The sequence below is a fragment of the Cygnus atratus genome, chromosome 2, assembly GCF_013377495.2.
Source record: "Cygnus atratus isolate AKBS03 ecotype Queensland, Australia chromosome 2, CAtr_DNAZoo_HiC_assembly, whole genome shotgun sequence".
NCBI classification, from domain to species: Eukaryota; Metazoa; Chordata; class Aves; order Anseriformes; family Anatidae; genus Cygnus; species Cygnus atratus.
The window spans coordinates 136485285-136499948 of NC_066363.1; the positions used below are offsets into that span (position 1 = coordinate 136485285).

Here is a 14664-nt window from a genome sequence, read left to right on the forward strand (position 1 = left end):
GACATACACACACATATTCTTTAATATGCTTCCTTAGCTAAGGGCTAAAAAAAATTAACTGCTTCCGTATTAGTTAAGGACCACTTGAGTAATTTGGATGAAATCACACAAAAATCAAGTGGAGTTGCCACAGATCTAGCTGCCCAATTTATAATTACATCAATAGAAAACAAGTACAAAAAGCCTAGATTGGTTGAACGTAAACCTTCATTATTCTAGGAAAAAAAAACCAAGTATGAGGTTTTATCAACGAAGCAGAAGCCTGACCTGTAATGCTCAGCGGTGTTGCTCTGCCCTCTACAGACTAGATTGTATAATCACATTTTACCCTCAATGACATCTTTTAAAGCAAGTCTGAAACAGCAGAATTAGTGAATTAATGTGAATTCAACATAGGAGCTACCTTCTAAGCACACACTGTGACACTACAAGCCGTAAGATAAGTCAGGAGTACTCGTGAGCCAGTGTTTCCTGTGTTCTTACCACGTCCACATTGCCCACTCAGTCTGTGAAGTAATTATTGCCTGAATAGCACCAACACCTAGAGTCCAAATGGAAAGTATCTTATAGGAGATATTTACGTCTATTGCTCTATTGTGTGCTATTCACCATTTCTTCATGCTGGAGAAAGAAGATTTATTCTAACTGTTGTACGTAGAGCAACTTCTTGCTGGTACTAAGAAAAGTTTTCTACAGCAAGATCCAGGGGACTGCAAATGCTGTGATTCCTGGACTGACACTGCAATTTTAAGGGACCAGCATGAAACTAGTGGTAACCTGCCCTGACAGATACACCAATGTACCAGCACCCAGTCCGCAGCTTTAGCTGTGTGCCACCTCCAAAAGCAATTGGCTCAGCCTTTTATCCTAGACAAATGTCCAAGAAACGTGGTAAGTGCATCTACCTTTATGAACTTGCTCTAATTTAATGTGCTGTCCACATGTTATCTGGTAAAGAATGATAAAGCTCACTTCTGAGGTATTTGCTACATCCCCACTGATGTCAGAAAACAACCATGTACTTGTTTTTTTTATGATTTGGACAATGCTTTTTTAGTAGGGGGATTTCATAACCCTTCCAACAGAGAAAACAGGGTCCTGCAGCATTTTCATAAGTCTTCTCTTGGCTAGGAACAACACATTAGAGTCACAGTTTACAAGAAACACAATTCAGATTTGTTCCAACTTTGCATTTTATTGATGTGTCTACATTCAAAAAATACTTAATGCACACATGACCAGTCCCAGGCATCATATGTGGCTCTCACAAATGAGCAGCACCTGACACTCCTTTATTTCCATCCCCCACAGGTCGGCCTGTCTGTGGTTATCGGGTGTCACACAACAGGCAAAATTGGTCGGGCCCTGTGCAAAAAAAGCCTGTCGGGAAGAAGAATTTGCCTATGCAGCTCCCAACATAGCCTACTGTGTGACTCCCACATGTGCTGGTTACATGACCTGGCCCAAAGACTCACATGTCAGGAAACAAGAGAAGTGAGCAGTCTTCTAACACGTGGAAGCATCTAGTGCCCGGCATTTACAGAACACCTTCAGTACAAAACTGAAATGGCTAATAAGAAATGTATATATTCAATTTTATACAATGCAGGGCTTGCCATATGTAATGCTATTACACTTCTGCAAGTTAAATTTTATGGCAGGCTAATATCCTTAATAACTCCTTTTCTGAGCTATATTCAGAGTCTGGGTTGGACACCCTACATAACATGCATCTATGTTTGCACATAGAACAAGTGAGATAGAACAGCACATTAAAATTTCGTAAAGGAAAGCTATAAAAATGTATTAGGTACATCAGAATTTGATTCCTATCCAGAAGTACTGCAGGAACACTGATTTGGAAAAGCTGGTATGACATTAAACCACCGGCTACATTTCCAAGTGCAAGCTTTTGCATGGATTCTCCTTTTGTCATACTTCATTGCTTCTGTTTTGTTGAGGGATCTGCTACAGACTAAAGCTGCAGGCTAGAAAATTTCCAAGCATACCACCCAAGCCCAATGAAAGTCTCAAGTTTTCACCTTGCCTGCTTCACAAACAGAAATGGTATTATTTCTTCCAAAGCAAAAACTGGAGGAAAACAATGGTCACATTTATACTTGGCAAAACTGTTCCCCAGTACTTCCGTTTGACAACAGCTGAATGGCATTCTTCAACAAAATTCTTTATATAATCCCTGCTATCTCAGATAACTGACACAGAAGTATCATATCAGGTCTGGGCTACATCTTGAGAACCTTTTTGCAATCTTATATCAAATAAACATCAAATAAACATGCAAGCTCTGAATTTACATTTCTTTACATTCTTTTCATTTGAAGGCTTTGGAGTGGTTTGTAACATCCAACACTGAAGAAAGCAAAAGTAAGGAAATCAAATACTGAAAACCACTCTTCTTTCCAAGAAAATAATTATATTTAATGACACACTAACTATTCTCAGATCTTGGAATATGCTGAATTCTGTAATGGAAAACAACACAATAAGCACCATTTCTGCACATTTAAAACTTCACCTGGACAAAGTGTTGTCATATCCCACCACTCTGATCAAGGCCAGAACCAAGTACACTTGAATAAACGTGATGATTTCAGGGAATGCTCAAGTTTCCATATACACTTACCAATAAAGACTATCTTCTAACATTTTCAGGGCTTGGAGTGGTCTTAATGGTGTTAGTGATATGATTGCTTGATAACAATTCTGCAACTCTCTAGGCTAACAGAAGAATGGGGGATGAGATGACCCAGGAGTATTACTGACTAATGGTATCAACTGATATTTGTGCTAATTCTCTTACACTCTCAGTCCTTCCTAGCCTCCCTTTTTCAAGTGCTGCAGGCCATCTTCTTGTCATAAAAATCACTAAGAAGGATGCCTTGAACTTTGTTTCTGCCTGGCTTGCTCCACATGCTTGGTAGTGCAAACTGTTCCAGAGGGGGGTGACTATTTCTGTTTGTTTGTTTAAAACAGGCTAGAGGAGAAATGCTTCTTTTCCAAGTCACATGAAACTGGGTCTCATGAACTCAGACGCCTGTTAGGACTTCCCCTGATTCCTGCTCACAAGTTGCAAGCCTAACTTGTTCCCCATATTATGGCACAACGTCCAGCGGAAATCCAGGCCAAAACAGCATCCTATGGGGCTACTTGGTCATCAGCCTCAAATGGCCTTGGGACAGGTGAGCCAAGGCAACTTAGCACTTTTTGAAATACATTACTCTTCAGGAAGAAGAATGGGGTTTCTTCTTTTCCAGAGCTTGCTAGTAGATTAAGTGCTACTGCTGCATTCTTCTCTTACCATGAGCACTGGCGTTCTCCAGTAGCAGAAACCGCTCAGACACACCTGAAGAAAACTCATGAACACTTACTTCTAACATTGGGACTATCTCATCAGAAAGGAGAGAAAGCTCAGCTGATCTCTTCCAATAGCAGATTGGACATTAACTAAATGGTCTCTGGTCTGCCTGTCTCCTGAACCTGTGGTTTTAGAATTTAAGCAGTTGAAATTGCTGTCTGAAACAGCAATTGCATTGAAAACAATACATGACCCCCAAATGTGCGTACTCTATTATGCCAAGAGAGGCTGAAGTACCTCTCCAAACCCAACTCATCTCAGCCTACTAGCAAGGACACGTGGCACTGGAACATGCACTCTAGAGCACTCTAGAGCACCAAAGCACTGCGTACGTAAGCACTGCTAGGCCACCCAGGCACACTGCAGGTCCTCCACAGGCTCTAAAAAACACTCACGAAAGTGGAAGGTGAGCAGGATGCAGAGTACATTATGCCTCCGGTCACTACCAGGATCTGCTCTTTCAGAGGGATACAGACAAGGCTATAGATTCAAGAGATGACTTCTGTAAGAAAGACCATGCAATTGTTTTGAAAAAGCTCAGAAGAAGCTCAGATTGATCATGAATGGATTAGGGCCATGAGCAAAACTTCACAAAAACTGAAATGATCTGTATGCCTACAATTTGCACAAAGCAAGTAATTTTGAATTTATCGGTACAGTTTCACATACCACGTAGCAAAAACACAAGCAGACTTCCCATTTTGGGACACTTTTCAATGTAATGATTGCCAGGACTGGTAATCCTCGCCTTCTTTCTCCTCTCCCCAAGCCCAAATCCATCTCCTGTGTTATTTATACATAGTGAAAAGAACAAGCTCATAAGCTACATAATATGAATTGTAATCAAGACAGTTCACCAAGTAACAACATATTGGAAGTAGTTTTATGAAGTTACTGAGGGAAGGGAATGTGTCGCAACAGGACAGTTACACTTTCTGAATATGTAATATTTTGAAGTGAAGCTGAAGTGAAAGCTAAGTGAAACTTAAAAAAAAAATTGAAATTCAGTGGAGATATATATTTTTTCTCACTCTTCAAAGCCTGAACCTTTTTTCCCTTGAAAATATTGATAGGTGTCATATACTCTTCAGAATATCTTTAAAATTACAAAATATTTAATAATTGCACAATAACCTGTTCATCTCTTGCAGTGAAGGCTGAAGGGAAGTCCAAGAAATTCACTGTAGTAAAAGTCCTGAGTCAGCAGAAAGCGCTTTGAAGAAAGCAGTACAAACTGGAAGGAAATTTCCAACACCTGCAGTTTTTGGCTGTTGTTGGCTAAAATAAAGTTTTGGGGTGTGCTGAATGAAACCTTTGAGATGAGAGCTGATCTTGCAGCATACTTTTAAAGAGATCTACAACCATTTGCTCATTAACAGCTATGAGAAAAGCAGAACAGTATTAATTTCTGTGTAGAAATTCAAATGCTTGTGTGAAATGGCTGGATCGTGGCCCACTGTTTTCTTTGAGTCCAACATTTTGCAGACAGGGGAAATAAGGCTCTCTTCTGGATAAGAGGAACACACCCTTTGCCTTGTGCCTTAATCTGTTGATTTCTTCTTCCTTCCTCTAACACTGTTGAATGTGAGCTTTAACCTCACTCATTTAGTCTCCAGAAAGCCTCCAAATAGGTTGCTTCGTTTATTAGTCCAACTCCTCATATTGCTTGAAAGACAAAGTGAAAAAATGCTTTTGGATTGAACTCTGGGTGTTGCCATCTATTTCTAGATATAAATATTCAGGTTTCCCTCTGTTGTCAGAAAACAGTGTAGGAAACAAATGGAGCCTGTGACCTGTATTCCATACAGAATTAGGTACCACACACAAGAAGATTTCATTCTGCATGTTTACCACAAACCCACCGAAGCTGCTGGTCTGCTTGGAGGTCGGTTAATTCATTAATGGATCTCCAGCTGCACTGACAAGCATATGCTCGTGACCCTTTCTTCTTTATCATCTTCGCTCTTAGTTTACTGAGCTCAGGCATGTTATTCCTGTCAATCAAACGAATTCAGTTTAGAATCATGCTTTCTTTTTTTTTTAAGAAAAAAGACACACAAGGCCATTTTAATTCAGAAAAGCTCTTAAGAACATTTCTGAATACCCCTGTCATGAGTGAATTTAGATATACACTTAAGTTTTGTTTTGAACACAATCCTTTCTTGAGAGCAGAACTCAGTGTGTACTTTCTGTATTCTCAGATCAGCTGAAGTGTAATATTTTTGTAAGCCATGTCCTCTATTTGGTTCAGAGATGCTCCTTCAGCCTCCAAAGAAAGAGTTTTGGAAGAAAACCAGGTAAAGTCAATTGTCTTAACAAGAAATTATCCAAAAATATATTAGTCTTATCAAGCTTACTGTAAAAATCCCTATACAGAAGGGATATAACTACAGAGTTAAAAATGTTATCTGTAGCTGTTTCTCAAGATGGTCATTGAGTGACTGAAATGGCCATAAAAGAGAAGAATGTACATCAAACCAAAAATTATTCCTGTGCAAGCATCCAGCACAACAAATAAAGAGTTGGTATGGCTATTACAAAACCAAGTTGTTTCAAAAAGCAGGTGAAAATTTAGTATTTTAATTATCCCTCCTCTCATGACGTCCTTCCTGCCATCAATTATTGGTCACTGAAATGCTTAAAAGCAACACTGGCAAGCTCAGTTATATAAAAAACAAACAAATAAACAAACAACAAAGAAAGAATTTTTAACAAAAGAGGTCATACATCTATTAATTGGAGGTGAGAATTTAATCATCAACTTTATTTTTTAAAATTCAGATTAGCCAAAACAAACATTTTGCTAAAGATTAAAAGTTTTAATCAATATTACAATTATCTGACATTAAAGCCTTTTGTGTCATTAAGTTGTTTATTAACTCAAGATCTCAGAACCAGGGAAATTTAGACTTTAAATAAACAGAAGAACTATATTTTTATTTAACCTTTCTAGCTACCAAACTCATCTCAGGAGACTACTGCAGCAATGTATTTTTACATTTGTTTTACAAATTTTGTTGTTTTAAATACTGAGGGAAAAAAAAAAAGATTTTCATTCACTGAGAAACACAAGTTATTGAAACCAGAGGAAAAATATGGGAAAAACCTAAAATGTAGTATAAGAAAAATAATGGAAAATGAGATGATTTATCCATTACTGTTCTGTTCCAGATGTTACACCCCCTGGTGGCCAAGAACATACTGTGAACACATCCACTATCTCCATGTGTGAACAGGCACATAAAGAGAATTCACCAAAATAAGGAGAAATTAAACTTGATGTCTGCATTTGGAGCATGCCTTCTATGCTACATGTCACTAAGTCTTGGCATTAGATAGTTTTAGAGAAACTGGACAGAAGAACCCCTTAATTTTAAGTCTTTCCCCCCAAAATGAAATGATTAAAGACTTCACTATATAAGAAGAAAACAAAAATCCCACCTCTCCAGTTGTTTCAAAAAGAAGCCTGTTAAGAAACCAAACTATCTGATTTTTACTGAACATGACAGCATAATGCTTGATACTGGAAAAAAGAAAAGCTGACTTAAAACAATTGTAGTTCGTGTATGTATGAGAATATGGTGAGAAGTACATGCTGGTACTTCATTAATTTTTTGGCATCCTGCAATGGCACACCAAAGGCCAACACATCACACAGACTATTTTCTTACTTCAGCAGTGAAGTTGCCTCTTGATCTATCAAACCTGAATTATTTTTAAAAACAGAGAGGGACAGTGATGGGGAAGAAATGGAAAGGCACGAAAACAGATTGTGGAAGATGTTGCATCCCTCTCCCTGCAGACTTTCCTAACTGATTACCAAACAGTTCCTTATTAGTTAACACAGGGCTGCTAAGGACTTTGCACATTTCCTGTTCCCATCTAGCCCTGAAGCACAGTAACACAATACTAATACCAAACCCACCTGAGACATACCTGAAAAAAAGATAATCACAGGACTGATCCCAGATGTAGTCATTGAAAAGCGACACGCGGAAGTCGCAAGCAGTACAACGTAGTTGATCACATGTTCTGGTCAAAGACGAAAAAAGAACAGAAATCTCCAAGAGCTTATTATAATTAGAGAGGCTACACAGATCATTACTGTTTTAAAACCAGACCCAATCAAAAATACTAGAAGCAAGGTTAACCTATAATCTTAATTTTTTACATATCTGGTACATTCATTATGTACATGTTCAAACTATATGATCATGTATTAATTTTACAGGTTCCAAACTCCACTGAATATATCACTGATGATATAGAACTATATAGAACTGATGTTCTCCAGATAAATTCTCTTTCGTCCTCCTCACTGCTATGGCACCTGACCACCATCCACATATTCATCACATCAAGTGCATAATTACTTACTACAAAAAATCCCAGATATAAACGCAATGATGTTCTGTTGGATACTGGACACACGTATTTAAAGTACCTTCCCTACAGTTAAAGTACCTTTCCTGCAGTTACAAAGCACTCTGCCTGTCTTCAGTTGAGGCTCTGGGCTGCCTATCTTCAGTTCAGGCTCTGGGATGATTTAAACCAGCCTAATGATTTAAGTGTCATACTCAGCATCACACAGAAAGCTGATAACCAGCAGAAAAAATGCAATGCTATACAGCAGAAGTAGTCTCTTGTCTCATATGCACACATTTTTCAACTCCTCAGATGAACTAAAGATTTTGTGATCAAGAACAAAGGACCGGAAGGGATGAGCTGACTCAGACTGCACTTACAGGCAGTCATATATTCAAACGAATACAGGGCTGTCCTGTACAGTTCAAACTCAGAACTCTGCACCGCCACAGAAACACAGCTGTGATTAAAAATAATGATAAAGCAAGTAGAACTTTTTTTTTTTTTTTACCTTTTTGAAATATTTGTTCCTATGCCATTCGGTGAAGAGCTTCCACCCAGGTACACTGGACAGCACCTATATGGATTTCATTAAAAAAAATTTACATTATAGCAAAACATGTTGGAGAAAGTAATATAGCTTCCTTAACAGTTATGTGTTACACTACTTCAAGCATTGCCTTTTCAGCAAGATTTCCTTCTAGTTTTTTAAAGTCATGGTATTTCTAAGATAGTATTTATTGAATACAAGCAAAACATCCAAATGCTTACAAACTATTGAATTTTAAAAATTCCATTGATAAGATGTTCAAAGAAAAACTCTATGATAACCACTCTCTATGCCAAATACACGTGATTACATACTGCAGGTTTTGACAGGATGCTGTTGTTCAATAATTACTTAAATTTTGACTACATGAAAACACATTAGTAATTCTTCAAAATTAATTTTCTATTTATCTTTATTTTTAAAGAAAGCTTCTCTAAGTACTCAGTTTATTTCTTAGTTAATGTCAATACAAATTAAACATCAGTAATACCACCAGGCTGAAAACAAGCTATAATCAAGCTGCGTTCAACTAGCCAAACATTTATCACTTACCTTCTCCTATGAGTCTGTACAGCAGCACTATTGTTTTCAGGTATGAATCTTGCAGAGTTAGACTTCAATTTCTGTTTAAAAAGCAATCAAAGAATAAAAGGCAGCGTTTCAGCAGTAAAACAATATTCTGTTTAACTTAAAAAGCAAGAGCCAGAAAATCTCTGTAACAGAAGTTGGGGACTAAGAATTTGTAAGGCTCTTTTAGACAAAATCTGCTGAAGTTACAGACGGATTGTTAACAAGGCTTCTCTCCCTATAATGAATTCTCATCTCTGCTTGAAGGAACACTACACGATCACTTTGGCTTCACACCCTCTTTCTAATAATTTTGCCTCTAAAAACATATTTAATTTAGGAATCTTCTCCCTCAGAGTTTCTGAGGTTTTATTGAAAACATATCAAGGTCTTATATTATCAGAAGGACAGTGTTTCTGAGAAGTTTATTTGCTGCACATAAGACAGGTTATCACAATTCTAGAATGCTACAATTATATATCCTAAATTGGAAACCCGAGGGATATAAAATGATAAATTTATACTCATTTACTGACGGGTGTAATTTGCTCTCACTAAGAGAAACTTATTGTGGTATACAAGCATTTTTTGTTGGCTCATATTAAGTCATCCTGTAAGGAACAAGGCCAAACAAAATGAAAACAAACATTACAAAAATAAAGAGAATCTGCACAGGGAGTTGTATACATAGGAAGTATAAATCACACAACTTTCTACTGATGATATCTAAAAGAAAACCAATTTTCAATGCCTTCTATCACTCTCTTTTTCAGACTGTCTTGACTATGTAAATTGGTGGCTTCATCTCCATCGCCTGCTGCCAAACACCAGAAGTCATTTGCAGATGACACAGAACTGGGAGGAGTGGTTGGTATGGCTGGCGACTGGCTGCCAGTCAGAGGGACCTCAACAGTTTGCAGAAATGGGCTGAGAGAAGTATCTTTAAATTCAACGAGGGAAAATGCAAACTAGTGCACCTGGGAAGAAAAAACCCTCGTGCACTCCTGTACACTGAGGACTGACCAGCTGGAAAGCAGCTTTGCAGAAAAGGCCCTGGGAATCTCGGTTGGTGACAACCTGATCATGAGCAGTGTGCCTTTGCAGCAACAAAGGCCAACAGCATCCTGGACTGCGTTAGGAAGAAGAATGTTTCCAGCAGGTTGAGGGAGGTGATCCTTCCTTGATACTCTGCACCAGTGAGACAGAATCACAGAATCATTTAGGTTCGACAGGACTTCTTGAGATCATCCAGGTCAACCTCCAGCTCAAAGCAGGGTCTGCATCAGCTGCTTGTCCAGGACTGTGCCCAGTTGGGTTTTGAAAATAACGCCAGACAGTCTCCACAAACACTCAGGGCAACCTGTGCCAGTGTTTGACCATCCTCACAGTAAGAATGTATTTTCTTGTGTTCAAGTGGAATTTCATGTATTTTAATTAGTGCCTGTTGCCTCTTTTCCTGTCAGTGGTCACTGCAGAGGAGAGTCTGGCTCCTTGCTAACTACCCCCATCAAGTATTTACATATTGGTAAGACTGCCCCAAGCCCTCTCTTCCCTGGGCTGAACAGTCCCAGCTCTCTTAGCCTCTCCCAAAAAGCTCCAGTCTCTCAATCATCTCTACGGCATTTTGCTGGTGTCTCCAGTCGCTCCATCTCTCTCTTGCAGTGGGGAGCCCAGAACCAGACGCAGTACTCCAGGTTTGGCCTCCTGGACATGTCTGGAGTGCTGTGCTCAATACAAAAGAGATGTGGACATAATGGAATGGGTCCAGCAAAGGAACTTGAAGGTGATTAAGATCTTTAGACCACCTGATGGACTGATAGAGGCCAAGAGAGCTGGCATTGTTTAGCCTGTAGAAGACAAAGGTCAGGACAATCTCATCAATGTATAAAAATGTATTTTGGGGAGAAGTAACGAAGATGTATTCAGACTATTCTCTGTGGTGCCCACTGACAAGAAGAGGGGCAATGTACACAAATTGAAATACAAGGAATTTTACTTAAACATAAGAAAAAGCTTCTTGTGAGGATGAGCTATCACTGCAACAGGTTAACTAGAGAGGTTGTGGAGTCTCCACTCTTGAAAATTTAATTCAAAATTCAAAACCTAACTGAGCAACTTGCCTGAGTTGACCCTGCTTTAAGCAGAAGGATTGAACGAGACAATTCACCAAGGTCTTTCCAATGTCAACTGTTTTGTTACTCTATGGTTCTAAGTGCTTATCCCAGAAAAGAAAAAAGACAAAACTGCATCCTTTATTTCAAAACAGTGTTTACTTAGATTGCTTTGACATTTGCCACTATGCTCTATCCTGACTTAGCATTTCCTTTAATTGCCTGTTACCGCCTGCATAAGAACATCTCTTCATCTCTCTCCTGTTCTTCACTATAGAACTGTTGTGCTTTCCTTCCTGTTTTATTCTCCAAGTTTATCCTACAGCTTACTTTAATTCAATTTTGGTTTAAACCAGTTTTAGTTAGTGGTGCTTTTCTTTCCATTGTTGAACTTCTGCACTTCTCCAGACTCATACTCACCAGAGGCATTTTGGCAAAGCTGTCGTTACAGATTTCATCAATAACATCATCTATATCTTCTTCACTGCTGCCAGGACTCATTAACATTTTAGCTGATCTGAAAAACAAACACATCAACCTCCATGTTAACTGCAAGTTAAAAACATAAATTGGTTACAACATTTTTCCTCTAAAATTACTGTACTATCCAAGGTAGGCCGTCCAGATCATGACTTTCAGTCCCTGTTGAACTGTCCTGTCCCATCATAAGCCTTCTTTTTGCTTGTTTCTTTATTTTCTTTTATTTGGAAATAAAGAAACAAGCAAAATAAAGAAAGCTTGAATAAAACACTGATAATATACCCCATGCTGCACATACTGAGGGTTATTGGGTTATTGTACAGCCCTGATTTTCACAGAAATCTCTAAAACACTGAAATAACGTTCTGAAATTGGCAGGCTTTATGCCTCACTCATCCCTTCTAATGGGCTCAGGTAATAGACATTGTTCCAGATGCCCTTGATGGAAATGTAGCAGACTTTCACTGGTGGTCTATCACCACTGAAAGTGGTACTATTACTGTCCCTATGGAAGGGTTGACAAGGCTGCATAACATAAGTCAATCTTAAAAGCAGACGGTGCTAAAATACAGCAATAATACACAGCAAAAGTGACAGCTGTGTTTGGAGGGATGTCTGTTTTTGCTGTATGCAAATTTGAACTCGTTCCTCAGTATTGTGTTTGGAACCAGGGCAACTTGTTTTTGAAACAGTAAATCTGCTTACTAAAGCCTGTGCCTCCAACCTGGCAATGCGCAGAGTTTCCCATAAAAAAAAAGCCTTTTTATTTACTCTATTCAAGTGGAGCAGCAGTGTTTGAATTTATTTTATAATCCATAATTTATAATTTATAAACCTCAGAGCTTTTGTTAGCAATTCAAAATTACACGCTCAGTTGAAATCAGAATAGAGAGCAAGGCTACTCACACATACTATTATAGGATTAATTGCACATTAATCCTTACAAGCTAGATGCATGAGGCTGGACACATTTGGAAAGTTCACCTTTCTTGGCCTGTTTGAAATGGGGTGCTCACGTTCTGTGCAAATGTATTGTCATACAATATGACTGTCATCATACAAACAAATGGGCCATTTCACACAGCTGTCCACAAGAAGTTGTGCTCTCTCTCCTGCTTCAAAAAGATGATTCAGTGAGTATTTTGATGGATCTGAAGAATCTGAAGTGACAATGAGAACTGCACAGATCACGGTTTGAACACTTCAGTAAGAGTAGACTTAACTGAGGAAGCAGTGAGGATCAATCTCCTTCTTAGAAGCCTCAAAGGATAATAAGAAACATACTCCATTGTGGACCTACAGTCAGTGAAAGAATCCAGCGAAGTCAACGCCAGGCTGCTAATGTACTGGCAGAAAGCTGCTTCACGGGCAATGCTAGCTTTCTTTACATTTATGAAATCAGACAGTGTTTATATGTATGTTCTACACAATGAATAAATGCACAGGCAGAATTCATGCTCATGGAGAATCTGTGCCACTCTTACAAACAGCATCTGTTAGAAAAATGGGTTTGAAACATGTTTGCACTTACTGATTTCCTCCTCAGCACAGTACACAACTCATAGGAGTTGTGACTGAATTAGTGAAGGACACATTGCCATTTTGACTGTAATACATTATGACTGTAAAAGCTGTGATAAAAGTGAAAAAATGTTAAAAAAGATATAGCTACAGCAGAGATGTTTTGAATTTGAATACTTGGCATAATCCAGTCAACTGAGTGCTGACAACTGTTTAGCTGCAACACGGGTGAATAACAGTCTCTCTCAAATAAAACTAGGAAATTCAATATGAAAATACTTGCATACAGTAATTCTACAACACCGCAATCCCAGGAAAAAGAGGAGTATTTTGACAACTGCTTGGGTACTGAAAGGAAGCATCACCTTCAATTTTGTAAAGCAACTGGCAGATCCATGGAAAAGGACTCCGTGGCCAAAACACTGCAATGGGCAGTAATTTTATAAAGTTTAAGTTCACAGAAAGTGTGCTGGTGGTGGAGCAACAGTGCTTTAACACAATCTAAACATTCTGAAAAGGGGTTCTGAAGGAATTCCTGCCAACCTGTATGCATTTAGAGAAATCACTGGCACTTTGTTTTCACTCAAGTGCGAAGTCATGTCACTTGAACCTGCTCTTGACTAGTTCTTTGTCAGAGAAAGAGAGGCTTGAAGTACCACTGCATCAGCCAGCCATCAGCAAAGCCACTCTTGAGAAAGAAAACTGTGCTTTTTTAAAGTTCTAGTAAGATTGACTAAATTTAGATGCTCATTAAGCAAACAAGGAGGAAGTACAGCCGTGTGCCCTGATGGTAGTGGCCTTGTTTGTCTTGTACTAGTCATTCGGCTCTTCAAGATTGGGAAGATGTTCAAGATGGGAACATCTTCAAGACGTTCCAGCCTGGGAGTCTGGGACATCTACACCTGCTGCTGACCTCTGGAGGGGACAGGTAACAACCCAGGAGCCTGAGGGCAGGCAGTGGTGGCAGTGCCACCAGACGTGCCCTGCAGTGCCTGAAGATGTCGGCACGGAGGCTGTCATTCTGAACATCACCAAGTTTGAAGTGGATCCGTAAAGGCGTACAGTGCAAGGTAGGGACTTACTGTAGAGGATTAGTACAAAGAACGCTAACAGAACACATAAATAATACACATAATCAACGGAAGGAAATATTTGAAAACACTACTGAGAAAGTTCTTCCTATTACAAATTGCAGAACTTGCACATATTTTATTTGTCATAGGGTCAGCTACAGAGCTAACCACCACCCGTTTGCAACTCACAAGCAAGCTGATGTGGGTTTAACGCCGCTTTTATTCCGATTCTCCTGAGGGACAAAGATTAGCAGAAGCAACAGGGCTTGCGGGCAAACGACTCGGGTGTTTATAAACATATCACCGCAAACTCTGACCGGTGCTCCGGGTCCATCATCGCGGTGGTCTGAGCCCCGGGACGGCCCCGACCCCCTCCTGCCGGGCGGGCACTGCGCCACCGGGAGATGGATGCGTGAGGGGGAATACCCACGCAGGACCGCTAACCTGCCCTTCGCCGCCGCCCCTTCCTCCTCCTCTTCGCCCTCCTCATCCTCCCGGCCGCCGTGCAGCGGGCCGCGGGCCGCCCCCCGCGCCGACAGGCGGCAGAGCCGCGCCTCCACCTCGTCCAGCAACCGCTCCAAGTCGTCCGCCATCTTGCCGCCGCCACCCGTTGCCACGGCG

General features: G+C 39.7%; 1 protein-coding gene across 2 annotated transcripts; it reads right to left on the reverse strand.

Annotated features, from left to right (window-relative positions):
- Positions 1-501: 501 nt before the first annotated feature.
- CFAP418 (cilia and flagella associated protein 418) lies at positions 502-14639 on the reverse strand. 2 transcript variants are annotated; one of them, XM_035546259.2, is made up of 7 exons: positions 14488-14636; positions 11390-11486; positions 8844-8914; positions 8253-8318; positions 7313-7408; positions 5239-5370; positions 502-541 (listed from the first exon to the last, which is right to left on the reverse strand). In XM_035546259.2, the coding sequence occupies exons 1-7, from the start codon at positions 14634-14636 to the stop codon at positions 502-504; spliced, it is 651 nt and encodes a 216-aa protein (XP_035402152.2). The 2 variants fall into 2 exon arrangements, with proteins under 2 accessions (XP_035402152.2, XP_035402151.1); XM_035546258.2 differs by lacking the exon at positions 502-541 and having other exon boundaries at positions 4248-5370; positions 14233-14639.
- Positions 14640-14664: the final 25 nt, after the last annotated feature.